The 27,036-nt window shown below is 62.2% G+C and overlaps 1 protein-coding gene across 3 annotated transcripts; it reads left to right on the top strand.

Annotated features, from left to right (window-relative positions):
- Window positions 1-7: 7 nt before the first annotated feature.
- On the top strand, window positions 8-25,045 carry SH2B2 (SH2B adaptor protein 2). 3 transcript variants are annotated; one of them, XM_032606711.1, is made up of 9 exons: window positions 8-118; window positions 12,455-13,221; window positions 16,422-16,523; window positions 18,182-18,273; window positions 19,571-19,662; window positions 19,773-19,934; window positions 21,048-21,256; window positions 23,719-23,890; window positions 24,391-25,045. In XM_032606711.1, the coding sequence occupies exons 1-9, from the start codon at window positions 76-78 to the stop codon at window positions 24,732-24,734; spliced, it is 1,983 nt and encodes a 660-aa protein (XP_032462602.1). In that variant the 5' UTR covers window positions 8-75; the 3' UTR covers window positions 24,735-25,045. The 3 variants fall into 3 exon arrangements, with proteins under 3 accessions (XP_032462602.1, XP_032462600.1, XP_032462603.1); XM_032606709.1 differs by having other exon boundaries at window positions 19,770-19,934; window positions 24,391-25,044; XM_032606712.1 differs by lacking the exon at window positions 8-118 and adding an exon at window positions 1,911-2,157 and having other exon boundaries at window positions 19,770-19,934; window positions 24,391-25,044.
- The last annotated feature ends 1,991 nt before the right edge of the window (window positions 25,046-27,036 follow it).

The following is a 27,036-nucleotide window of genomic DNA, read 5'->3' as shown; positions in this document are numbered from 1 at the left end:
CCTCACTTCCTCCTCCCTGGCGATCAGCGTTCTTGTCCTGCCCGGGGCTCCACACCCCACGACCCTCCCTGGCCAATGACAGCCCACCAGTGGAGCTCAGCCCACTACTCGGAACCAGGTTAGTCCTCTGGGGGACCAGGCTCTCCCATCTCCCAGGAGGGTGGGGTCCACAGCCAGACCGCGCAGTGTGGAGCCTCCCTCTCTCCCACTCTGCAGGCGGTCACGCACCCACCCCTACACTCCCACACGCCTCCCAGCCCCCTTCATAGGTCAGGTTCCCAGCCAGATGTCCAGGCCTTCTGTGCAGCTCCAAACGGTGTTTGGTCCGCACCTAAGCTTTCACTAAGTGTTTGCTAGCCAGGTCCTGGCGAGAGAGCAGCCGGTCTGTGTGGAAGGGTAGGGGCCGGGTACCAGGGCCTCAGACCAGGCCTGCCTTGCTTTAGAGCCCCTGTGGAGGGCAGCCCAGGGCTGGCAGGCCGGAGGTGAGGACTCCGGGGCAGTCTCCACCTTCACCAGCCCACCGCTTCTCTCTAGGCCCCACCCTTTCCATCCACAAGACTGGGAAAAAAACCTTCTTTGCCTGTCCTGCTTCCTGGGAAATTAGAGATGCGAAATGGCTTTGGGAAAAGTTAAAGAGCTCTCTACAGGTCAGAGGTCACAAAGGTCAGAGGTCACTATGGGTGGGGGAGGGCAACATGTGGAGGCACTCCCAGCTAGCAGGAAGACCATGGTAGATCACAGAACGGCCAGAGGTGGGGCTGCAGAGGGTTTAGCAAAGGCAGGGAGCCGCAGATCTAACTGCCTGTGGGAACTGAGGGCCTGGGGCAGTTACCCCACTACCCTACTACTCAGGCCACCCACCCGGCCTCCAAGAATGGAGAGGAGGGGAGGAGTCCGGCACCCCCCAAGGAGCAAGCAATAGGTCTCATCTCTGAGCAGCCCTTCCACACTTCCGCTCACACTGATGCCCTTCTGCTCCTCTCGGGCGCCTTCCAGGCCTGCTGGAGCCCCTCCATCTCTTCTGGGAAGCCTCCTGGAGGCCCCCAGCTCCCCAGGGGTTAGTCCTCAAGCTTTCGCAAAGGCCAGCGGCAGTCTTTGTTCTTTCAGCCAGACTGGGATCTGCCCTAACCCATGCCCCGGGTTTTGGGGTTGCAGAACCAAGCAGGAGTGAGGAAGACAGGGCTGTGTTCCCCTCCCCCCCATCAGCCCTGTGTGACCTCTGAAGACCTACCCGGGTGGCGTCAGTGTCCCCATCACTGTGAAGGTGGGGAGGTGGGACCTGTGCTCGGGTCTTCCCTGCCCTGTAGCCCCGGGGCTATTTCCTGCACCGGAGCGCTGGGGGGAGGGGGCGTGGTGCTCGACCTTGGGATTTATGAGAACCAGACGTTGACTTCTCCCGTTGGGACATCTGGGTTTTCTCGAGACGCCCACTGTCCCCACGCCGGAGGGTCCGGGGCCCCCGCCGGGCGCCCACGCCCCATACACCCCACTACCCTACTACTCAGGCCACCCACCCGGCCTCCACCCGCCACGCTCCCGGGGCCACCACCCCCGGCTCCGGGGGACGCCTCTGCACGGCGGGGATTCCGGAGCCTGGCTTGGAGCCTGCTCCGCGAGACCCGGCAGCCGCGGACTCTCGCCCCAAATGCAGCGGCTGCAAGCCAGCTCCTAACCCCTCTGGGCCCCAAGGCTCGGCAGTCCAGCCGCCGCCACCGCCGCCACCCGGAGGCCGCGAGCAGCAGCGGCGGGCGCCGAACAGGCTCGTGCTGAGGGCGGGGGGCGCGGCGGGGGCGGGACCTGCGAGGGGCGAGGGGGCCGAGCCCGAGGCGGGGGCGGGGCCGGGAAGGCGCGCGCCGCACGGGCAGAGGGTAGGAGGGGGAGCGGGCGGGGCGCGCGCTGCGCGGGGCTGGGCTCGGAGCGCGCGGGGCTCGGCCGCCTAGAGAGCCGAACCGGGGCCGCGCTGGGCCAGTGAGGAGCGCACGAGCCTTCGAGGTTGTGGACGACGGAGGGAGGAGCCGCCGCCAACGCCAGCTCCCTCCCGGAGGGACCCCGAACCCCTCGCTGGCCATGAGCCGCCGGGCCCCGGGAGGCCGGCCGCGGTCCGGGCAGCGCTCCTCCGGCGCCCCGGCCCTCCCGGCCACAGCTGCGCGCCTGTAGGTATGGCCTGCTTGTCCTCAGTTCCCTCGTCCCCCCGTCCATCACCCCGGACTCCATCCGTCCCTGAGGGCGCGCGTGTGTGTGCGCACTGCTGCTCTGGGGAGCGCGGCCGCACGCTCCCCGGTCCGCGCGTGTTGTCTTTGTGTGCGCGGGTGGGAGGGAGCGCGACGGAGGAGACGCGCCCCCCGGCGGGGATCGGCTCTCCGACCCCCATCCCGGGCCGGGCGGGAGTGGCGGGAGGGGCCGAGCCGCCTCCGGAGCAGCTGCGCCCAGGCCCCTTCCCAGGGCCCAGGCCCCTTGGTGGGGCGAGCGCAGCGGGCCCCCTGGAGGAGGGGTCTCTGGCTGGGGGCTGGGGGGGCTGGAGCGCTGGGGTCTCTTCCCTAGGCTGCGGGGGCTGGGGGAGGGCCAACCTGGAAGGAGGGTGCCGGCCACGGGAGGGACCCTACCCAGACCACCGTCGCTGGGCCGGCACGCCCTCCATTTGGCCCAGGCCTTCTTTCTCACGGTCTCCATTCTCGACCCGCCCACCCTGGGAACTCTCCTGCAGCCCTCGATAGGGGGGAGGATCGCTGAGGGTGCCGGAGAGGCCGGCGCCTTTAAGAAGGGGCGGGTTCATGCCCTCCATTCAGTCCTTTCGGCCTCGGCCATTGATAAACCTGCGGGCAGCGCGGGGCCCGGCACCGCGCCAAACCAGCGGGCCAGGACCGGGCAGAGGCAGGGACCCCAGCAGCCCACGAAGTGAGGTCTTCAGGGGGAGGAGTCTGCAATGACTGGGACCCCTCAGGAGCCGCGCGGGGCAGACTGGACAGCCCCAGGAGTGACCGTGGACAAGGATAGGCCAGCTGGTGCAGGGGAGAGCCTCAGGGCTGGGAGTCAAACCTGGATTGAACCCTACCTTTGCCCTTTGAGCCTCCATTAAATACCCTGTAAAATGGGGATGGTGCTGCCTACCTCCTAGCTGGGTGACCGGCAAGAGTTGCCCCCTCCAACACAGGTCGCTGAGCATGGGGTGAATGGGCACCCCTAAGAGAACGGAGGAGCCAGGGGATGCTTACCCTAAGAGACTTTGGCTGCCTCTGTTGGGGGTGTGAGCTGAACCACCCCCCAACCCTGCCCCCCACTTTGAACAAATCTCTTCCATCCTGGCCTCCCTGCCCCATCCAGAAGGTCATCGGCTGGGAGTGACCTAGAACCCTTCAGCTCTAAGAACTTTGGAGGTCTGGCCGTGGGGGCAGTGGCAAGGTTCAGGGCGTTTATGGGGTTCTCAGAGACAGTTTCCCACAGACTGCCTCCTCTCCCCCTCTAGAAGGCGTGAATGATGATGGGCAGGAGATCCTGATGCGGGATAATTGAATGGTTCTGAGGAGTCAAGAGTAAATGCATATGCTTTTTTTCTTACCCTTACTGTGAAAACTCTGTCTAAAATCTCTAGACCCCTCCTCCCTACTTTGTGGGTCTCCCAAGGAGAACCCCCTCACACACCCAAGGGTGAGCTTCCCTAGGAGGTGGGACCCCCACTCAGGTGGAGCCTGGACCCCCAGGGCTGAGCATTTGGTTTCGAGCTGACTCGTGCCAGGCTGAGGGCCTCTGTGGCGTTTCTCATGTAAACTTCACAACAACCCTGGGGGTTTGGTTCTATTATTATCCCCATTTTGCAGAGAAGGAAACAGATTCAAGGAAGTGAAATGACTTGCCCAAAGTCACTCAACCAACAAGCCAGGCTTCCAAACCGCTTCTGTCTGACAAGAAACTGGCTTCTACCTCCTGCACTGCCTGTCTATTCTGGGTTGTAGGGAATTGGGAGTTTAGGTATATTGGGCCTCCTGGCAGCTGTCCCCATGCCATTCGGGTCCAGTCTTAGAGCCTGCCTCGCTTCCTGCTCTTTCACTGTCCACGTGGGGCTGGAGGGGCGGCGGCAGCTTTGGAAACTGGGGAGGTTTCTCTTCCCCACTCACCTGGGTGGGTCTGTTTTTTGGGTTTTTTTGTTTTGTTTTGTTTTGCGGTACGCGGGGCTCTCACTGCTGTGGCCTCTCCCGTTGCGGAGCACAGGCTCCGGACGCGCAGGCTCAGCGGCCATGGCCCACGGGCCCAGCCGCTTCGCGGCAGGTGGGATCTTCCCGGACCGGGGCACGAACCCGCGTGCCCTGCATCGGCAGGCGGACTCTCAACGACTGCGCCACCAGGGAAGCCCGGGTGCGTCTGTTTTTATGGCTGTGCTCTGTCCCGGGGAGAGCAGGGGTGACTCTTCAACGTCTAGAGGAGGTCACGGCCCATGCCTGTTTGGGCAGAGCAGTATGTGGGAGTACGGCATCTTTTGGCTCCTCTGGGTGAAGCAGGGTTTGGGCTCCATTCGCCAGATACTTCCGACCCTCTGTGTCTAGGGCCCAGCTGGGGGCGGGTATAACACCCAGCTGGGGACTCACGGTTTGGTAGAGAAGACAGGCCACAAGCCATGTGGTGTTGTAGAGGGACCAGGGGCAGGGTGGGCAGAGTGGAGGCCGGGACAGGACAAAGGGGGGGGGCGTTCCCGGGGCCCCCTTGGGCTCAGGGGCCTGCCAGCTACTGGGGCAGAGAAGCAGGTGGGGCAGTGCCGGGCTGCACGTTGAGACCCCGAGCAGTGGACAAGCAGGGGTTGGAGGAAGAGGATGTATTAAAACTTGGATGTGGGGCGTTTGAGGTGGCTGAGCTCAGCCAGGCTGGGAGTTCAGTTGTTTGGGAAAAGGCCTGGGGATGCTTTACTACAGTACCGAGTTCTGGGATACTCAGAACCGAGGGGAGGCACTGGAGGTGTCAGTTAGGAGTCGCTGGTACGTGTATCGTGAAAAAAGCCGGAAGGCAGACTGGTGGGCTAAGGGGTTGACGGGGATGTCCGGCAGATTTGCGGGGCTGGGCCATGGCCCAGAGAGGTCTGGGAGGGTTATGAATCAGGGCCTAGGTGAGATCCATTACACCGGGAGAGAGGAAGGGACTGCGAGGCTCAGGCCAAGGATGGAGAGGGGTTGGTGCGTCTGCTCTGCAATGCCAGGATGGCAGGGCCAGTGCGGCTAGAGCCATCCCAGCCTGCTCTCCACCTACAGAGCCTGTCCAGGAGCTGTCCAGCACCAGGTGCTCCTGAAGGAGGATAGGCTTCCCTCCTGAGCCCCCAGGCCCCAGCATAGCTTATTGTCCTGGGGCCCCCGCTCCCTGCTCATCTGATGTCGACTTCCTGCAGGGCCCAGCCCTGGATTCCCCTGCCCTCCAGCCTGTCAGAGAGCCCTCTCCTCTGAGAATGGCCATCTCCTTTCCCCAGGCAGGGCCTGGGTCCCCCTACTGTGCCCTCAGAGTGAGGGCTCCCCAGTGACAAAGCCCTGCTGGGAGTAGCATGTGCTACAGAAAGGGACAGACGTGAACTTGGCCTCACACTCCCCCCTCACCAGTCTGTGGCCCTGGACCCACCAGCATGGCTCCTGACACATGGTGGGAGTTCAGTACAAATCCAGTGAATGATGGGCTAGTCACCTCCTTCACCAGAACCTCATTTCCTCATTGGTATGACAGGAGAATCCTCACTTCCTGGCAGGGAAGATGTGAGAGGAGAAGGGTTTTAAACAGGGGCATAGCCCAATTGGATGTGAGTCCTAGAAAGATGACCTTGGCCACACTGTGGAGCCTGGATTTGTCAGGGGTTCGGGGGGATCGTGAGAAACAAGGAGGTTTGGGAGGAGTCCTCTGCCCAGAGGAGTGGGAGGAAAAGAGGGAATGAATACAAGACATTTAGGAAGTAGAAGCAGAGGAGCTTTGCTTGTTAAACAAATCACTTATTTAATCCTCATGGCAGCCCTTTGAGGTCATTGCTCTTTTACCCTCTGTTTTAACAGATGAGGAAACTGAGGCCCCAGGAGGCTGAGTCACACGGCTAGGAAGCAGAGGAGCTGGGATTCAAAGCCAGCCGGTCTGGCTCCAGATCTCGGGCTTTTAACCACTCCACTGTCCCATGTGTCAGATGGTCAGATGTGGAGGAGGGGAGACGCCCCGGCCACGGGGCCCCCGTGATGGAAGCAGCTGTCGGATGCAGCTGTGGGGCCCCCTTGGACCAGGGGTCTGCAGGTCCCAGAGCCAGAGGGGCTTGTCAAGCTCGGGGGCTCAGCAGAAGGGCTTCCCCGCTCCCACGGTGGCAAAGGCTAGCAGTTGCGTGGAAGGCGTGAGGGCACAGAGCTGCTCCGCCAGCTTTTAGCAGCCACCTCCCGGCGACGCTCCTCAGCACAGGCCTTGGACCACGAAGCAGGCAGGTCTGCGTGGGCGGGCAGGATGGTCCCACTTTACAGCTGCGGAAACTGATACTCAGAAAAGCCAGAGCCAGCTGAGTCCCGCGCCGCCCCTCCCTCCCCCAACCCCGACCCCCACAGGCAGGGGCAGAGTCCCAAGCGTTCTTAATCCACACCTGTCCCTGTCGCTAATCAGCTCCTCCCCAGACCCACTCTGCAGCGAAGACCCGGCCAGTTCCAGAAACCACGCCCACTCCCGCCTCCAGCCAGGGTCATGGGTCGAGCACAGATATTCTGGGTGGGGAAGGTCAGGGAATTCCAGCCGCACGTCCTTCTTGCAGGAGGCCTTGGTTCAGGGCCTGCCCTGTGAGGACACTTTCTGGGGGGGGAAGGGGGAGGGAGTAGATTTAAGAACCAACGTCCAAGCACCAACAGTGAAACAGAATGAGCCCTGGGTACTCTGCCTCCGTCGCGGGCCTGAAGGTTGTCTGTGTGCTGCAGGGGGCGGGGTGCAGAGGGGCGACCGGGGGATACGGTCCCACAGAGGCCGGGAGGGCAGCTGGGAGGAGGCTTGGTGGTAAAGTGCGCGGTCGGCTGGGCTGGGCCGGGCCAGGCCGGTGGTCCTGAGAAGCCTGGAGGACAGGACATCGGTGAGCGTGGTAGGGGCCAGCTTCCCAGAGGGCAGGGGGCAGCCGGGGGAGGCCTTCTCTCCTCTCCTTGTGTTGGGGAGGCCCCAAGGAGAGGCCTCGGTTTCCCCATCGGGAGTGGTTCGCGGTAGGGCGGGTAGCACTGTCCAGCCCACCCCGGAACACAGCACAGAGGCGGGTGCCGCTCAGGCCTTGCCCCCCACCCGGAGGGCAGCCTTTCAGCTTGCTGGGCGGCTGGTGTGCTCTGCAGGGCCTCCTTCCCTCCCTGCGGGCTGGTTGTCTCCTGTGGTGGGGAGGCCAGCTCCAGCTGGGGCTCCCTGGAACACTCCCCCCTCCCCCGCAGGTGTGGGCCTGGACCGCGCCGGTGCCTCCCCGCCCCTCCAGGCCGCTGCCCACTGTGCGCTGGATTGATTGGTCACCGGCCCATTAGCAGGGTGGCTAGGCCGCCTCATTAATATTTTAAGGAATGACCTGGCCATGGGGTCCGGAACTGCGTGCCACTGGGGGCTGATGGCTGGCTTTCTTTCCTCTTTTCCAATTGTCAGTGCTATTTTTACCACCGGAAGGCCAGCCTAACCGGGTGGGGGTTGGGGGATTCTCCCGTCTGGTTCTTGGCAGAGGGGTTAGGAGAGTCCATGGCTTGGAAAGGCAACAGGCAGGGACTGGATTATGCTTTCCCTCCCCATCCCACCCCCTGCCCTGCCTCCCTGAAGCCCCATCCCATCACCCTCTGGCCCTGGCAAGATGGGAACAAAAAACATTGCTCCAGGAGGAGAAGCCAGACAGCCCAGCTGAGCCTGGAAGAACCCCAGGGTGATGGATTGGGGAGGGTAGTCTGCCCACCCAGGGCCACTGGGGGGCCACCACCTGATCCCCAGGCCAGGCGGAATGGGGGTGGGGCTCCCTTTGTCTCCACCGGAGTCCTCATAGAAGAAGCCCGTGAAGGTGAGAGGCAACCTCCTGCCTGCCTCTGGTCCCACTCCTGGAGGGACTGTAGGGCCCCAGTCTTCAGTGTCCAAGGGCCATGACAGGGGCCGTTGGAGGCCACTGCTCCAGCCCCCCATGGGGAGCCGAGGCCTCGGGAGACATAGGGCCTGGCCCGAGACAGAGCCCACATCTCCCACTGGCCAGTCCATTGCTGTCCCGCACTGACTCGGCAGGTTTCTCCTGGCTCCCTGGGTCCAGAGGAGGGGGAGCTGGGACCCGGCCCATGGAAGCAAGAGGGCCAAGGACCACAGGGGCCTTGGGAGCTCAGGATGGAAGGGCCAGTGTAGGGGGAAGGCTTCCTGGAAGAGGAGAGTGTTTTACATAGCCTAAAGGTGGGGCAGAATTTGACTAGTCAGCGGAGTGAGGAAGAAAGTTCCAGCCGGCTGGAGAGTAACACAGGCAGAGACTCAGGCGGAAATTCCCAAGGAGCCACTGGAGGAGGGAGAGCCCAGGGCCAGCTGGAGTCAATCCATAAGCCTTCCCGGACAGGCCAGACAGTAGGAGCCCGGTGAGTTCATCCACCCTGCTTCTGGTACCTCTGGGTTCCCCTCCCCCTGAGGCTCTGCTTTTCCCACATCTGGGTCTGTGGTCACCTGCAGAATGATTGATTGGGTGTAACACTGACTGGTCCCTGAAGACCTCCTGGCTCCACCCAAAGGTTTGGAGAGCCCTAGTCCTACCCACAGGTACGCATGGATTATAACACAGCAGAGACCACTTCCTGTACTGTCCTTCCAGGGAGGGGCGGCCCCTCATCCTCATTTTTTGTTTTTTCTTCACCATGCCACGCAGCTTGCGGGATCTTAGTTCCCTGACCAGGGATCAAACCTGTGCTCCCTGCAGTGGAAGCGCGGACTCCTAACCACTGGACCACCAGGGAATTCCCTCATCCTCATTTTTAAAGTGAGGAAACTGAGGCCCAGAGGCTGGAGTTGAGGTCAGCATCCTTCACCCAGAGAGCAGTGGGGTCAGGCCTGGAGCCCAGGTCAGCAGAGTCCCTGCACTCGGTCTCCTCCCCAGTTCTGGCCCACGGGCAGTTGGGGACAGCACACCCGTGCCCTGCTGGGGCTGAGCCGTCTTCCTCTTGGCTTGCGGCCTCCCCTTCTCAGAGAGCCATGCCTGGGCCTGGGTCTGTAACTAGGGCTGGGGCTCCCGGGCTGGCCCGGCTGCTTGTGACTTCTACCCCTGTCTGTACAGCCCCTGCCACTTCTGTGTAGCCCCAGCTGGACCCAGGGGACAGTGAGGGCTGCTGTGCTGGGCATCAGGCCCATAGGCTCCTGGCCAGTCAGCAAGAGGTCAGGGCAGGGGAGGGGGGAGGTCAAGGCAGCCCCAACCTCTGTGCATCCCAGGCCAGTGCCTGCCTAGGACATGTGCCCCCTACCCTTGGCAGATTCCTCTCCGAGTTCCACCCATGCCTCCAGTGAGGCCTAGATGGGACCCTCCCCCTGCCCCCTCACCCAGTGAAAGCCTCTCCCCTGGGTCCTGTCCCTCCACTCTACCCCTTCTTGCCAAGAATATTCTCAACCAGCAGGAAGAGTGGGAGGGGCGGGGATTGATGCTTGAGGATGTGGCACTGGGACCGACTTCCTCCCTGCCCCCACCTGCCCCATGGAGGGCAAAATTATGGCAAGTGGGGCATCCACACGTTGCTGCTGGCTCCAGTGCTAGCCCTTCCCAGGCTGCCCTGTCACCTAGTCTGACCCTCCTGGTGGTCTCAGGAGGGAGAGAGATGGCCCCTGTGGGGAGCACTGCCCTGCTGGGTAAATGGATGGGCTTGGAGCCCAGGGACGGGGCTTCACAAACTCAGCTGCAGGGCCTCGTCCCCGCCCCACCCTCAGAAACGCCCGCTCTCCACAGGTCAGGCCAAGGCCTTGGTGACGGTGGCAGGTGCATTCCTGCCTCCACCCCCATTCCGGGCATATGACTCAGGCCTGCCTTCTGCCCCCAAGGAGTGCCTGTGCCAGGTGGGAGACAGACATGGAAACAGATACCTGGGGCACCCTGCGGTGGGCGCCTCGTTAGAGGGATGCACAGGCAGGGACTGTGGGAGCTCAGAGGAAACACCTGTCTCCTGGGCTGGGGAGGCAGGGGAGGTCAGGGAAGGCTTCCTGGAGGAAGTGGCCCCTGGATTCATTCTTGAAGGATGAGTAGGAGTTAGCTAGATGAGAAGGAAGTGCAGGGCAGGAGAAAGGCCCAGAATGAGCCATATTCATGGGTGCCTCAGCCCCTGTTCTCCCCCAGCCCCTCTCCCATGTCCTGAAAAGTCTGCCTCCGAGTTACTGCTCATGGCTGCAGTGAAGTCACCCTTCATCCTCTTTGCCAGCATGAAGCCCAGTGCAAGCCCCACCTCCTCCAGGAAGCCCTCTGAACTCCCTGCTACTCTCCCCCCAGTGCTGGGGTGAGAGCCTCTGAGGAGACCTTCTGGTTTGGAAGGAAAACTGTCCTCAGTGCTAAGTGGCCTCATCAAGTGGCCTGTTTCCTCCCTGGGGCTGTCCTGTGGTTATTGACTGCAGATAGATGGCCCAGGTTGCCCCAAGGTGAGAGGGAATTCCCACGGTACCCTATGGCCCAGAGGCCCCACAGATGATCTCACAGAAGTGGGGCAGCTATTTTTACCTGGTGATTAGTTACAGAGTTTGGATCCCAGAGGAGAGAGGAGATGGTGCTCCCAGGAGCTGTGAGGGAAGGGCCATGCTGGGAATTGTGGGGATCCTGCAAAGCAGGCGAGGGCATGACCCCCTGTCTCAGTTCCCCTAACACTGGCCGGCCCCCTCAGACAGGGGCTCCCTAAGGCAGGGCAGGACCGCAGCACCCCGCTTCTTCTCCACCAGTAATTTTTACCCTGGCCTGTTGGGGACGAGATGCATAAACAGAATGGCTGGGCCTGTGCCCCCAGGAGTGATGGGGGATGAGGGGGCAAGGCCCCCAGATGACTAGACACACACCACGCAGTTCGGCGATCCGGAGTGAGGAAGCGTGGGGGCACCTGGGGACAGGAGGAGAAAGGTGGGATTCCCCGGTCAGGGCCTCTTCAGGAAGGTCCAGTTTGGATGGGAGCTCTGGAGAGAACAGGATTCCAGGAGGTGGGAACACAAGTAGAGCAGGCAGCCAGTCCACGGTGAGGGAAAGAAGTCTGAAGAAGCGGCACCTTCAATGCCAGTATGAAAAACTGGTCATACTGGATCCACACTGGGAGGTGACCCCCAAAGTCTCAGAGTCAGCGTGAGAATCCCTGTTCTGTCACTAACAAGCTGTGTGTTCTCAGGCCCCATGTGACGGCTTGGGCAGGGACAGCTGTGGCATGCCTGGTGTGCTGAGCACATTCATTTGTTCATTCATTCATTCGGCCTTTACTGAGTGCCTGCCATGTACCCAGCACTGGGGACACAGCCACATACGAGGCTGTCAAAACCGCTGCCTTGTGGAGCTGGTATTCTCCGGGGAGGATGTGGTGCTGGTGGGGGGTGGCGGTGGAACGAGACCAAGCAAGTGGATAAACAGACTGTCAGATGAGGATAAGCACTGTGGAGAAAAGTAAGCAGGCAGAGGGCACGGAGACACCAGCGCTGGGTGGAGAATTTCTTATTCTAAATAGAGCGGTGGGCAAGGAGAGCTATCGGACAAGATGGTATTTGAACAGAAACCTGAAAAACGTGAGGGGTTGTGGGGAGAGGACATTCCAGGCAAGTACAAGAGAAAATCGCAAGTGCAAAGGCCCTGGGATGGGACTCGGGTGTGACCAGAGCAGAGTGGGCAAGAAGAGTGGCGGGAGGTAAGCTCAGTCAAATGGAGGCAGGTCACGTGAGGCCTTGGGGGCCGTGGGTAGGACTTTGGCTTCTACTCTGAGTGGGGTGGGAAACCATTGCAGGATTCTGAGCAGCGGAGGGCCTGATCTGTCTTATGTTTCAGAAATGACTGGGTTCCTGGGTGGAGAACAGGCTATAGGGAGTGAGGTCAGGTTCCGGGGGACCAATGAAGAGGCTGCTAAAATACTGCAGACAGGAGAAAGGGTTGCGTGGGTCCCAGGCCAGCAGCACGGATGGCGGAGAGCAAAGGAGGGGTGGGGTTCTTGGTATATTTCAAAGGTAGAGCCAAGAGGATTGCACATGACTGCTTCCTGTCCACCAAACTTTGGGGACCCTCAGAAGAGGGTACTCAGGGAAGCGAGGTCACTTGGAGGGTCATTGGGGACCCCACTTGAAGGCGTCTGTCATCCCAGCCTCCCTCGCCAAGCCCAGGAATGACCTTGGGGTTCCCTGAGACTGCCGCTTGAAGGAGAGTGCCCCTCTTGCAGACACGTGTCCCCCCTGCCTGGTTGTCCTCACACATTGAAGCTTGCACACAGCCCTGGGGGAGTGGGGCAGGTGGGCCCTCTGGACATGGGTCAGGAATTCACTCACTCGCTCCTCTCACCTGCAGCCTCCGGGGGCTGCGATGGGACGGGAGCCATGAATGGTGCCGCCCCCGGCTCCGCCGCCGCCGCCGCCGCCGCCCCGGTCCCGGTTCCGGTCCCGGACTGGCGGCAGTTCTGTGAACTGCACGCGCAGGCGGCTGCCGTGGATTTCGCGCACAAGTTCTGCCGTTTCCTGCGGGACAACCCGGCCTACGACACGCCCGACGCCGGGGCCTCCTTCTCCCGCCACTTCGCCGCCAACTTCCTGGACGTGTTCAGCGAGGAGGTGCGCCGCGTGCTGGTGGCCGGGCCGGCGCCCCGGGGAGCGCCCGAGCCCCCAGACGCCATGGAGCCCGAGCCCTCGGGGCCCCCGGCGCTCAAAGCCGCGCCCTACGGCTACTCGCGGAGCTCCGAGGACGTGTCGGCGCACGCGGCGGCCAAGGCCCGCGTCCGCAAGGGCTTCTCGTTGCGCAATATGAGCCTGTGCGTGGTGGACGGCGTGCGCGACATGTGGCACCGGCGCTCCTCGCCCGAGCCCGACGCCGCCCCGCGGGCCGCCGAGCCCCCAGCCGAGCCGCGCGACAAGTGGACGCGGCGCCTGCGGCTGTCGCGGACGCTAGCGGCCAAGGTGGAGCTGGTGGACATCCAGCGCGAGGGCGCGCTGCGCTTCATGGTGGCCGACGACGCGGCCGCGGGCCCCGGGGGCGCCGCCCAGTGGCAGAAGTGTCGCCTGCTCCTGCGCAGGGCCGTGGCAGGCGAGCGCTTCCGCCTAGAGTTCTTCGTGCCGCCCAAGGTGAGTGCCCACCCCCACCTGGGGGGACCATGGAGGGGCTGGCTTCGGGGACCGCACTGCCTGAGCTGATCGGCAGGATGGAGTATTCAGGGTCAGGAGCGTGGGATGCCAGGGGCCCCCCTCTGCCTCTGGGACGAGTCACCCCTCAGGCCCTCTCTTTCTGCCTGTGAGGTGTCAGAAGGGCCCTCTGGCTACAGAAGGGGTTCTGGGTACTGTTCTTGGAGGTATTGGAGAGCCTGGCTGCCTGGACTCCTCTTCCTCACCTGGGGCCCCTGGGTGGCTGGAGCCTCCCCAGAGAGGAAAGGAGGCAATGACATTGGCACACTCACAGAGGGCCTGCCGGAGGTCTGCATCTGGCTCAGGGGAAATCTGCTTGTCCCCCAGCTTAGCTGCCACGCTCCAGCCCAGCCCCTGCCCAGGTGGCCCCTTTCCGGCCCAGATTTCAAAAGCTAAGCTTCTCCTGGCTGTCAGCAGCATGGCTGCTCACCTGAGTGCACTGTGCCCTCCCGTCTCTTGGGGGCTCAACGTCAGAGCCCTGAGGGCAGCTTTGGGTCTCCTCCAGGGGAGCAAATCTGCCTTGTTTGGGAAGAGGGAATAACTCTAACAATAGAGCCCGCTTTCTGAGAGCCCTCATCCTCCCAGTTGCCCCGGCAAGGCGGGCAGCATGGTCCCCAGGTCACAGAAGAAGAGAAGAGAACGAAGGGAGGGGGTGTGGGCTGCCCAAAGTCACGCAGCTCGCGGGAGGCAGAGCTGAGCTAATTATACCCATCACCCTGATGGTCTCGGGAATGAAAGGAGCATGGAGCTGGGAGCTCCTGGTACACTGGGAGGTTTGGAAGGGTGGAGGGTTGTCCGCCCAGGGCCCTCACCCACCTCTGGGCCCATTCTTTCCCCGCTGTCTTTAGCCACCCTGCGTCTTGCCTCCTTCTCCATCTCCCTGTCTGTCGGGACGCTGGATGCTCCCCCTTGCCTTTCTCCCCTGGAGGTGCAGGGTGTGGGCTCCCCAAGGCGGGGTGCCCATGAGCCGCATGAGAGGTGATCTCCCAGGGACACACTGACTCTCTGAAGAGCTTTCTCCCCAAGTCCCAGGATGCCCAGACTCACCAAGGACTTTTTGGCTGCCCAGGCCCCCACCTTTAGGTCCCTGAGAGAGTCATAGGCCACTAAGCCCAACTCCACCGTTTGTCAGACAGGGAGAGCGAGGCCCAGTGAGGGGTGGGAAGTGGGGTGGGGCTTGCCCAGGGTCACCCACAGGGCAGGGCTTCAATGCCTCTGGGCCCTGAGTGGTAACCACAGCTGCTCAGCTGTAGATAGCACGTTTGCTGCCCTCGAGGGAGGGGACACAGCAGCCGGTGCCCTCTGCAGCCCACCATTCACCGCTGGCAGAGGGCAGGCTTCCTGAGGGGTCACTTTCCCAACCTCTGCGAAAGGCAGGTGGGTTCCTATCCAAGATCTGGCCTCAGACCCTCCTTTTCTCATGCAAATGTTTGTGAATTCAGGAGTGAGCCAGGTGGGAAGCATGCCTGGTGAGGGCTCAGGTCCGGTTTCCCAAATATGTTTGGTTCCAGGGTGTATGAGCCCCACGGGGAGCCCCTGCTGACACTCCTCCTGCCTTTGAGTCCTGTTCACCCACCCGCAGTCCAGATTTCTTCCTCCTCTTGCCCCTGAAGGCCTAGCTGCACCCTTGGAGCAGACTGGGGCTTGGGGTCTGCAGGCTTAGGGGCTGTTTTGGGGACCCTCAGCCTGCTCTTTCATACAGCCCCGTGTGTCAGGCTTCCAGCATCCTGCCCTCTCACTCACCCTGCAGGAAAAGTCTCCTGGACCCCAGGTGCCCTCATAGCCCTAGGCCGGCCAGCCCTGGGACCCAGGGAGCAATGATGCTGGCCCCCTGCCATTAGGGAACCACCAGCCAAGTGATATTTGCTGGACTGGATGGTAAAACAAACCTCAGTGGGGTGAGCACAGGGTGCTCTGGGGGCCACAAGGAGGAGAAGCTTCATAAGTGTTCACCAGGTGGCAGGGCCCCAGGACAGGCATTTCTGGAGACTCAGGCTGAGTGAGCCAAGATCTGGGGTCGTGAAACACCCTGATGGCTCCGTCCAGGGAAGTGGTAACAGTGAGCTGGAGCCGGCTGAGAGGCAGCTAGGCCAAGACAGGCGGGCCTCAAGTGCAAGGCAGAGGAATCACCGCCTGTGGCCAGCGGGAGCCCAGCGATAGTTCCCAGACTAGCCTTCACTGCAGACCTGTCCGCTCCACCCACTCCAGGACCGCAGCCCCTGCCCCGCTGGCTGGCTTGATGGCCTGCCACGGTCAGCTGAGCCTCGCAGTCACCGCCCCAAGCACAGCCCTGCTCTGCTGGATGGCAGCCAGTGCTGCCAGGAATTCCCATCTGCCTGCCCACCCAACGTGTGGCCCTTCCCTTTCCTCCTAAGAAAGCCCCTGTCCCAAAGCCCAAGCCCTGCCAGGAATCTCAGTCTCAAGGCAGCCCCGGGGGCCTTCAGGCCAGAGCCAGGAGCTTTGGGGCAGAGTGGGGGGTCCAGGTACGGAGTGGCCGTCCCCAGGAGTCCTGCCGGCTCACCTTGGTTAAATCCCACACTGGTCCCTTTGCCTCCACCTAGAGACACGGCCTGCCTGGCTCCAGGAGTCCTGTTCTGAGTTGAGGCTCCAGACCTGTGCTGTGGAAAATCTAGTCTGAAGGGGGAGATGAGCATTTTTTTTTAAATGAACTAGAATAGAATAGAAAATCTCACACTCCATCACACAGTCAGGGTAAATATTGTCTGGTGAAACATGTGTTTCAGAGATATTTTTACCTGTGTGTGTGTACTGGGTCACAACGTCAAATGTATTTCTTACTATGGGTCAAGGTGAAAAATGTGAAAACCACAGATCCGGTAGGTGCGCTGGGCGGAAGGGCAGCTGGGGCAGAGTTCCCCCCCTCAGGGCTCAGAGGTGGGAGACTCATGTCAGTCCCAGCTCTGTCCCTGACTCGCTGTGTGACTGTATGGGGAGGTCCCTCTGTTTCCCAGGAACTCCCTCAACTTACCCATCTGTGAAATGGGGATTGGGACACCTCTGTGCCAAGGCTGCCTGACATCCTAAGCTGAGGGCTGCCCTGACCTCTGGGAGTGGGGAGGGGGGAGAGGGCTTCAGGAGGCCCTGGGGCCACTGTCTCACTGTCCTTTCCTCTGGCCTCCCAGGCCTCCAGGCCCAAAGTCAGCATCCCTCTGTCGGCCATCATTGAGGTCCGCACCACCATGCCCCTGGAGATGCCGGAGAAGGACAACACGTTCGTGCTCAAGGTGAGCCCCACCCCGGGCCCCACAGATCCCTCATGGGTGGCAGAGCTTGAGGGCAGTGTCGGGGGAGGTGAGGGTAAAGGACCAGCAGCAGGGCAGGGGGAGGGAGCCCTGGTTGGGGGTCCCAGGATCCTACGCAGATGTCAAGCACATGGCTAGGATGTGAATCCTGGCCTGGGCTCCAAAGCCAAATGCCCCAGGTGTCGTCCAAGTCCACCGTGTGCGGGCCCGTTCCCATTTCCTCCCGCGCCTGGGTGAAGGTCCTGAGTTTCACTTCCTCCCCTCCCTTCCCCCACTGGAGTCAGCAAGCACCCACCCCACAGACAGGAACTGGTAGCCAGCCTGCAGCAGTTATGCAAATGCTCCTGTCACCAGCACTGGAGTGTGGGAACCTGCCTGGTCCCACAGAGGGCACAAAGGCCCTGAGGGTGGGCAGGGAGGCACCCCAGTGAGTCTGGGGGCAGCTCCTCTTTTTCCCAGGCTCCACATCGCCGGGGTGGCCTGCTTGGGTTGCTGAGGACACGGCTCCGGGCTGCCAGGGCTGTGGCCCTGTGCCTCCTTGGAGCATTAGAGCGTGTTTGTGGGGCCAAGTCCCCAAGGAGGCCCGGTTCTACCCACCCGAAGCTGCATGGAGGGCGCCCGCACTTCCTCTCCAGGCTCCCGGTTGGGTTTATGTTTCTACTGTCCCTGGTTGTTTAGTCATGAACTGTCTTATTCATTTAGCAAACATCTGCCAACCCCATACCCTGAGTCACCCCAGGCGGGGGCTGAGGACACGGCCCCTCCCTGCCTGGCGCTCTCATCTGCTGGATGAGACAGGTCAGAGCCTCGCCCCCGACAGCTGGGTGGCCTCTGTGTCTCTGATTACGCTCAGAAGCCCTGAGGCCAACGGGCTCACCTGCCGGCCCGCTGTGGGCCTCAGGTTCCCCATCCATTCAGAGAGGGGATGAAGGAAGTTCCGAGGACCGTCCCAGCTCTGAGATGCTGGGAGTCCAACTGCTTTCTACTGAGACACGCGACAAGAAGATCAGAGCCCAGGCCTTGGCCTTAGAGACCTAGGTTCGGGTCCCAGCACCTCCGCCGAGCGCTAGTGTGACTTTGAGAGAGTTACCTGAGCTCTCTGAACCTCAGTCTTCTCATCTGTACAATGGGGAAAGCATCACCTCCCTCACGGGGCTGTTGGGAAGAGTTCTTCAGACAATGTATATGCAGGATCACACTCTGGGCCCGGCTTTCTCCTCCTTGTTTCCCTTCTGGAGGCTTCTTATCCCAGGGGTGTGGCCACAGAGGCGGAGTTCCAGGCGCAAAGGCGTGTGGGCCCTCAACTCAGTGCTGGGCCAGCCGGCCCCTCACAGACTTGAGGGTTGTGATGCCCTTCCACCCCACCTCCCCATCCCTTACCCAGCCAGCATGGCCATCTCCAGGGCCTGAGGACCTGGGCTCAGCAGGGCTGGACATCATCTCCACGATCCCCAGCGGTGGGCCCAGGAGGAAGGGGCTGCTGAGCGTGTGGGCTCCGCCCCGGGACCCCACTGTCTTTCCTGCTGCCCTCACCAGTGAGCCCCCAAGGCGGAGGGCTGGGATGAGCCGTTTGTCCTGGGCTCGGGAGCCCCCGCTGAGGCTGCTGACCGTGATCTGGACTCTCGCCACCCCCTCCCCAGGTGGAGAACGGAGCAGAGTACATCCTGGAGACCATCGACTCCCTGCAGAAGCACTCGTGGGTAGCTGACATCCAGGGCTGTGTGGACCCTGGGTGAGTGCCCAAGTGCTCCTAGGATGGGAAGATGGGGTGGGGGGGCCTAGCTCGGCTGTGCCCTTGGTCCAGCCTTCACGGGGAGGGCAGGAGCTGAGCTTGACACATGGGCTTTTCTCATTGCAGTCCAATCCAGGTGGGTGCTGGCCAGATCACCCACACCCCCATTCCCAGCAGGCTCTGTAGGTTTAGGGTCTGGGGACTTGGAGGGAAGTTAAATCAAGTCTTGTTCTCACGCCAGGGGAGGCTGAAACCACTAGGAGAGGGGTAGTGATGGGGTGAGCCCAAAGTGCCAGGGGTGGGGGACCAGCCGGGAGGCCCCTAATCCAGTCCTGGGGCTCCGAGAAGCTATAGTGGTAGAGGTGCCCCCCTTCTCTGCGGCTTAAACAAAGGGTGGGCCTGAGCCTGGCAGAGGGTGCTGGGGGCGGCAAGGAGGAGGGCAGAGAGAACAGCCCAGCGAAGGCTGTGGAGGTGTGCGAGGACCCGGGACTCGCGGGGAATGTCGGGGCCCTCGGGTGACTGGAATTAGAGCCCATGAGGAGGAGACTTCCGTGAGAGCGCCGGAAGCTGGTAGGTCGGGGCAGTGGGGAGCCACGGCTGGTAATAAGGGCAGCTGTGGTCAGCCGTGTGCGGGAGGAACAGCAGGGAGGCTGGCGGCACCACGCGGGAGAGGCCCGAGGCCGGGAGGAGGTGGGGCAGGCGGGCCAGCAGGCTGAGCGCTTGGCAGCAGCTCTGGCTACTGGGGTGAGCGAAGCCCCGGGGGAGGGGCTGCTGCCTCCGAATTACCAGGTTCATTTAAGGAAGCACAATTAAAGTCCTGAGTGCCTCCCAGGGCCCCCCCACCCCGCCACCCCCATCCCCAAAGTGGTCGTTATCCCTCCCCTGCCGCCCTCCCCGCCATCGGCTCCGCGCACTCGTTCCCCAGCCCTCGTGAAGGTGAAGCTCACTTTGTGGCACAGATGGGGAGACAAAGGCCCAGGGCAGGGAAGGGAGCTGGCCCCGGCCCCGCCTACCACCATGCCCTGCCCCTGTATGAGGGCCTCCGTGGGATCCTAGGAGGAGGGCAGCCTGTCATGGGTTAGGGGGCAGGGGTCATGTGACCTCCAGGAGAGCTGCACGCACCAGGAGACATCTCCATATGGCCCGGTCACTCACATGGTGGCCACAGAGCAAGCTGAGGATGTGGCAGAGGGACAGGGCTGATGCCGGCCTTGGGACTGTCTGCCACCGCCTGGCTCCATGAGCCTGTGGTCCGAGTCCCATGGCAGGACATGGTTGCGCTTTCTTGCCTTCGCAGGGACAGCGAGGAAGATGCCGATCTCCCCTGTGCCCGGGGAAGCTGTCTGGCCAGCCGTGTGGCCTCTTGCAGCTGTGAGCTCCTGACGGATGGTAGGTGGGGACAGAGCTGGCTGGAGGAGTGGAGGCAGGGTCGGAGGGGACGGTCGCTCAAAGATGGTCAGACAGACAGACGTGCTTCTCACCTGCCATTTCTCCAGCAGCGGACCTGCCCCGGCCCCTAGAGACAACGGCAGCCGTGGTGACAGCCCCACACAGCCGAGCTCGAGATGCCGTCGGGGAGTCCCTGGTCCATGTCCCGCTGGAGACCTTCCTGGAGACCCTGGAGTCCCCAGGTGGCAGCGGCAGTGACAGCAATAACACAGGTGCAGTGGGGCTGCACTCTTCCTGCTGCCCCTCCCTGCACCCCCGCCCGAGGCCACAGGCACCCCCAGGCCTCTCCCAAGCCCTTCCTGAGCCTCAGACATTTCATCCCACTGGGTCCTTTGCACAGCTACTCGGTTGTTCTGGCTTTTGCAGGCTAGTCCGGGAATGTGACCCCTCCCACGGGCCCTGGTTTCAGTAGAAAATGCTCACAGAAAGGGGTGCAAAGGGTTGTAACGAGGGTTCGGGGACACAGACACTTGATTTGTTCCCAGGTTTGTTGCCGACTTAGAGAGTGACCCCAGGAAACTAAGTGATCCCACCAAACCAGAGAAAACTGGACGATGACTATGAAATAAGCATATTCTGATGTTATACATACCAGCAGATACAGCTGGGGTATTGAGGAGTTCTGTTACTGGTTCAGGAGGTGCAAGAACATTTAATGTGTGTTACATGAGAACAGAAACCATTTGCCAATTGTTTTTTTTTTTTTTTAATTATTTATTTATTTTTGGCTGCGTTGGGTCCTTGTTGCTGCGCGCGGGCTTTCTCTAGTTGCGGCGAGCGGGGGCTACTCTTCGTTGCGGTGGCTTCTCTTGCTGCCGAGCATGGGCTCTAGACAGGCGGGCTTCCGTAGTTGTGGCACGTGGGCTCAGTAGTTGTGGTTTGCGGGCTCTAGAGTGCAGCCTCAGTAGTTGTGGCGCACGGGCTTAGTTGCTCCGCGGCACACGGGGTCTTCCCGGACCGGGGCTCGAACCTGTGTCTCCTGCATTGGCAGGCGGATTCTTAACCACTGCGCCACCAGGGAAGTGCCACCAATTGCTATTAATGGTCTTTCCTTGAGACAAAAGGCACCCATCCCATCATTTGATACATTCTTATCATGAAGCTATTGGCTAAACCAGTCTGTAGTTTAAATCTACATTCTCTTATTCTATCATTTTCTCCTCTCCGTGCCTCAGTTTACCTCATATGTTTAGTGGGCGGGTCAGCTCCCTGCCTCGTTCTGAATTATTGAGCAGCATCTTACATGCAACAAGGTGATGCACCCCTTTTCTCGTTTACGTGCCCCCTCTCTCCCCCACGCCTCTCACACTGTCATCCCTCTGCAGTGGAGGACGGAGCAGAGCCGGAGCCCGAGGCTGAGCCCGAGCTGGAGCTCTCTGACTACCCCTGGTTCCACGGGACACTGTCACGGGTCAAGGCAGCTCAGCTGGTTCTGGCAGGCGGGCCCCGGAGCCACGGCCTCTTCGTGATCCGCCAGAGTGAGACTCGGCCTGGGGAGTACGTGCTGACCTTCAACTTCCAGGGCAAGGCCAAGGTAAGTCAGGGAAGGCGGGGGGCACAGGGGGGAAGTATCCAGCCCAGGGGGAGGCGGGCTGAGGTGGCCCTACCCCCGGCCATGCTCCGAATCACTCGCATCCCTCCTGCACCTCTCCGTGGGGCTGCAGTCTGCCCCAGACATGGCTTCGCCATTATCCGGTGGGGAAATCACCTGCTGGTGGCCGAGCCCCCAGGAGGCGGGGCCCTTCTGAGGGTTTGACTTTGACCCTGTGCGTTGGGGATCACGTAGCACCAGGGCTCCTGAGGGTCTCCACTGAGAGCCACCTCAGTACAGGGCTGGGGTCCACCAATGCTCCAAGCACCCAAGAGCCCCTCTTGTCCCCTGCTCGGCACAGCTCACCAGCCCCTCGTGGTCCCCCGCTGCGGGCCAGGCCTGTGCTCAGACCAGGCCAGGGGTTGTGGAAGGGAACCACACACGGTGGGCCCTAGAGAACCAGGCAGAAGGGGAGGAGCTGGGCCCGGCAGGAGGGCCACAGAGCAGGGGGCGCCAGAAGAGGCTTTTGACCCCACCAGCCAGAGTAGGAGAGGACCTTGACCTGAGACGTGCAATGGACAGAGAATCCTTGAGGTGAAGACAAGTGGAAGAGTGGTCCAGACGGGGCAGGGCAAAGGCACGGCTGTGAACCCAGAAGGCGGGCTCTCAAGGAGGGGCATGCGTGCTAATAATGACATAAGGCACAAAGGAAAACATGACAGAAAGTCCAGTGACCGTGGGGGGTTTCAGTGTGACAGAGTGGGCAGGAACCTCAAACTCCCCTCCCCCCATCCTGAGTTTCCGCTAAGGAAACAGACCCAGCCCTGGCTCCACCCAGGACACAGTTCCCGTCAGTCCTTGCTGGAGGAGGGGGCACCCTAGGACTCCTGCTCCAGGCCTGCACTGGCAGCCAGTGTCCCAGCCCCCGGCTGGCCCGGCTCAGGCCCTCCCCTGGCCCCATGGGCAGCGCTTCCCTGGGGACTCCTCCTTGGAAAGCAGCTGCCCTCACCAGCTCCTCTGACAACCAGGCGCTTTACGCTGTCCCCGGCAGGCTGACCCGGAGTTCACTTCTCAGCCAGCACGGCCCCAAGGCAGCCTCCTCGGAGGGCCCAGATCTGATGCATGCCCAAGCCTGAGGCTCGGATGGTGCCCAGCCCACCGTGGGGCATGGGGCAGGCGGGTGGGGTCGGGGGGTGGGGTCAGGATGTTTGGAGGGGAGACAGAGCCGGAGGCTCCACTCTTTCCAGGGCAAAGCCCAGCCCTGAACTTTGTACTCACCACAGCTGGTGCCTCTCAGAGCACGGTGTCTGTCCAGAGTCCTGTGCAGAGCTGGAGACGTTAGTGGCGGGATAGAGCAGCTTCCCACTCATACACCTCCAGGGAAGGAAGACCTCTGCCTTCCGAGGCCTCACTTTTCACCTTCAGATAAGAAATGTCTGGAATGTTTTTCCAAAGACTGAGAGGCACACGCTCCCTGGGGCCCAGCTCTGCCCTGGGTCTCTGTCCCCAAAGGCCCCACCCCAACTTGCAGCTGTCATGTGACTCCACTATGCTGTTCCTTTTGGGCTGAGCCCAAAGGAATGTCTCCCCGGCTTTGCCCACACTGTTCTGGCAACTTCTGGCCCTGCCGAATGGCAGAACTCACTCGTGGGAACACTCCCCTCCTCCCCAGGGTTTCTCTCTCCTGTACTAGGAGGCCAGCTCCCCCATCCCATGTACCCTCCTATCATCACCCCTGTTGCCACACACACCCCAGAGACGGCCACTCTTCCCCTTGCGAGATACACATGGAGCAAACAAGGGCCGAAGCCAGAGACCTGTGGCTCACCACTAGAGACCGCAGGCCTGTGGCTCCTCTCTCCCTGAGGCGCCTGGCCCACGTGGGCGCTGTTCCTCCATGCTGCTCTCTCTCCCGCTGCAGCACAGTTGAGCAGTGTCTGCAGCCATTCGTCCCCAGCCTCCCTGGGGGTTGTTTGCAGCCTGCTGGGCTTTGCCTGTACGGGGACAGTGGGCAGACCCCTAGCTGCTGGGCTGGGAGGGTCACCCAAACACGAGTTCTCTTCCTAGCTCTGTGCTCTGCGGCTGCTGGCGAGTCTCCCCCTCCCTGTGCCTGGGTTTCCCTATCTCTAATATGGAGGCTGTAATCTCTACCTTCTAGGGCTTTTGGAGACTAGGGACGGAGGGGGTGTGCGAGGGGCCTGATGTGGGTGTTCCCAGCATAGGGACAGATGCATGCTCCCTCCAGTCCCAGCCTGGCTCTGTGGCCCTCATTCCCCATCCCCACCACAGGCATGACCCCCGCCCCCCTAAGATGGGCTCATGTGTGAGGCGCCCCCACTCTGACACCACCCCTGTGGCCTCTGTGAGACCTGGTCCTCCCTGTGACCTTCCAAGGCACTTGCCAAGCGTGGGGCCAATCCAAGACCCCCGCACCCCACACTGACCACACCCATCTATGCCCACAGCACCTGCGCCTGTCCTTGAACGGCCACGGGCAGTGCCACGTGCAGCACCTGTGGTTCCAGTCTGTGCTCGACATGCTCCGCCACTTCCACACCCACCCCATCCCGCTGGAGTCCGGGGGCTCTGCAGACATCACCCTTCGCAGCTATGTGCGGGCCCAGGGCCCCCCACCTGGTAAGATGCCCCTACCTGGCCCGTGCAAACAGACAGGTGGGCAGTGGGGGAGGGCATCACCCTCAGGCTGCCACCCTGCTAGACCCGTGGGATGAGCTCCCGGTCTTGGGCAAGTTGTAAGCAACCCGGGCATCAGGATTGGCGGGAGAGCGGCAGCCCTGAGGGATCCGTGTCCTGAGTAATTCCCGGCAGGTGGAAGGGGGTGGAGTCCCTTAGATCCCTGCACAGGTGGGGCTCAGTGCTGAGCTGTTGAAGGAAGGAAGCCTTGGAGGGGTGAGTGAGGGTGCCTGGCACGCGGGTGCCGCCTATACCCATGACTTTAGTTATCGGGGAGGTGGGCTGGAACCCGGCGCGCTGAATTCGGGTTCCCGGCTCCCTGTGTGATGCCAGGCCACCCCGTTCCTCCGGGGCTCTGGCCCCTGTCTGCACGCCGGGACTGGGGGTCGGGGGGTGGCCAGGGCCCAGGCTTGGCGCTGACGGCCCGCGGTCTCCCGTTGCAGAGCCGGGGCCCTCGCCCAGCGCTGCGCCCGCGCCCCCGACCTGCTGGAGCGAGCCGGCCGGCCAGCACTACTTCTCCAGCCTCGCCGCGGCCGCCTGCCCGCCCGCCTCGCCCTCGGAGGCCGGCGGCGCCTCGTCCTCATCCGCCTCGTCGTCCTCGGCAGCGTCTGTGCCCGGCGCCTCGCGCCCGGTCGAGGGCCCGCTGAGCGCGCGCAGCCGCAGCAACAGCGCCGAGCGCCGGCTGGAGGCGGCGGGCGGGGGCGCCGACGAGCCCCCAGAGACCGGGCCGGGAGAGGGCGCCCGGGGCCGCACGCGCGCCGTCGAGAACCAGTACTCCTTCTACTAGGCCGGCGCGGGCGGCACCAAGGCCCTGTGGCCACCCGGACCCGCCCGGCCGCGGGGCGATGGCCCACGTGGCCGTGCGTCCCACGGACCCTGCCGGCCCCCGCCCGGCGCTGGGTGGGAAAAGCGAAGCTCTTCAGTGAAGACATAATGTTATTAAAGAGCCTGTTTTAGGGACTGCACCTGGCTCTCCGTCGTCCTTTCTCCTGACTTGGCCTCAGGCACGGCTCCTCCTGGGCCTGCCAGGGAGGAGGGAGAGCCACACACGAGACCCCTGTAGAGCCCACCGTGGCCTGGCGCCTGCCCAGCCCCCACCCAGGTCTGTCTTAGGGGACCCGGCACCCCGTTGGACGAGTGAAACCGGGAGACAACCGGCAGTCCTGAAGGAGGTGCAGAGCTAAAGCGCTGGGCCCAAGAGGCCCACAGGGATTGGGGAGGGGGCTTTGGCGGAGCTGTGAGAGAGGGAGGGGGGGAGGGATAACTGAGCAGAGGCTTTGGGGGCAAGAATGAGGGGTGGGGGAGGGTAGAAGAAAGCTGAGAAAGGAGGGCTCATCCTGGGACACAGTTAAGGATGGGAGCGAGGCCAGGTATGGGGGCCTTGAATGCCAGCGTGAGGAGCTGGACTCTGGTGAGGAGAGAATAACTGTGTCCTTGGGCTCGTCACTGAGGTCCTGGCAGTGTGGACAGGATTTTCCCACATGAGCCCACTTGGGGATTGGGCAGTGGAAAAGGCTGGGCTTCTCACCTTTGACCTAGATTCAAACTTGCAAGTGGCCTAGAGGGTCCTCCCACCCTCCACCCCAACCCCTTGCCTCCCTGCAGGTGGAGGTCCAGCTGTGGCTCCTGCCTGGAGACAGCCTGCTCGAGGTCCCAGCACCCCAGCCCTCAGGCGATCTGAGAAGGATCTTGTGCCTGCTGCACCAAAGCGCCCTCCCCTCCCCAAGTCCAAACTCTGTCTCGCCGCCTGGGGCCATGGACCCACGGTCCCTCTGCCCAGGAGCGCCCTTGTAGGGCTTGCATCCATGATGTGCATTTCAGAGCCCCAGACAGTTAATCCTCCTGGGACCGCTACTGCAGCACCTGCAAGCCCTTCCCTGTATGAGGAGCGCCAGCGCCCCTGGGGGGCTCCCAGAGCCTTTCGGCTTGAGTTACCCAGTCCCGACTCACCAAATGACCAGGAAGTGACCGAGCAGTACTCCTGTTGCCATCACGGTGAGGGAGTACAAGGCTGGTGCTCAGAACAGGCCGTACCTCAGCTTCCGGTATCTCCATCCTTGCGGCTGGAGCTGCTCCGTGCTGTTGCCCGTGTGCCGTGGTGGTTTGGGGTCTATGCCAGGCCAAGTGCAAGCCCCCATCCCCCTCGGGGGTTGTGGGGGTGAGGCTCGGGCTGGGCAGAGGACAGCGGGCTGGTGAGAGCTCTGCTTGGCTGCCTTCTGCCTCTCCGGCAGCGGGAGTCTCCCCAGTGGCAAGACGGCCGAGCCCCAGACATCACCCCCAAGCGTGAGGCTTCATCCTTGCTCCCTCAGTGGAAGGGTTCAGTGGCCTCAGGGGTGGAGTTGAGACTCGAACACGGGGTCTGCCATTCTTCAGCCCTCCTGCTTCTCCCTCCTGACATCAGCCACCTTGGAGGCCACTTTACCTGCTGAGAGCTCAAGGCAGGAATCGGCCCAGGAGTAAAAGCAAAAGGCACTGAAGGCTGAACCAGGGACCCAGAGCGTGAGAAAGTGGGAAAGGGGCTGTACCCACTCCGAGGATGGCAGTCAGGCACTGTCCCTAAGGTGTTTCCAGGGTAAAGTGGATTCAGGGGAGAATGGTGGAAGAGATGATGGCCGTCTCCGAGGGCTCTCCAAGGGCTGTGGCACGGAGGCCCGGCCGCAAGGGGTCAAGGGAAAAGAGGCACTGTCTCCACAGCGTGGCCCCCAGGGTGAGACCCTCAGGCCTGTCACTCAAAGTGGTGCTTCCAGAAAGCCCAGACTTGGTGGGACTCTGGGGAAGCCATAGCAATTGCACAGATGGTGGCGACATTCTCAAGATTCTGCTCCTCAGCAAGCATTTCAGATGCCTGCTTGGTGCGTGGCCAGGCCCGTGGGGTAGGTGGGTGGGTGGCCAGAGAGATGAGCCGTGCGCTGGGACCACACAGAGGACGTGCCCTGGTGACTGGGAGGACATGGCAGGCTTCAGAGGCTGGGGCAGGGAGTGGGAGATGAGACCAGCTGGGTTGAGAGGGCCTTGAGTGCCAGGCCAGAAATGGAGGGTTTTTGGGGACCAGAGCCAGTTTGAAATGGGGGCTGAGATGGTCAGTTTTC

Source organism: Phocoena sinus, chromosome 15, assembly GCF_008692025.1.
Source record: "Phocoena sinus isolate mPhoSin1 chromosome 15, mPhoSin1.pri, whole genome shotgun sequence".
NCBI classification, from domain to species: domain Eukaryota; kingdom Metazoa; phylum Chordata; class Mammalia; order Artiodactyla; family Phocoenidae; genus Phocoena; species Phocoena sinus.
The sequence above is the reverse complement of the archived record's forward strand: the minus strand, read 5'-3'. Positions and strand labels throughout refer to the sequence as shown.

Bases quoted from the DNA above. Each gene is read 5' to 3' on its own strand.
- SH2B2 (XM_032606709.1), top strand. From the start codon at position 76: ATGACAGCCCACCAGTGGAGCTCAGCCCACTACTCGGAACCAG. The intron at 18,274-19,570 runs GTGAGTGCCCAA...TTGCCTTCGCAG, and splicing joins CAGGGCTGTGTGGACCCTGG to GGACAGCGAGGAAGATGCCG. The intron at 23,891-24,390 runs GTAAGATGCCCC...CTCCCGTTGCAG, and splicing joins GGCCCAGGGCCCCCCACCTG to AGCCGGGGCCCTCGCCCAGC.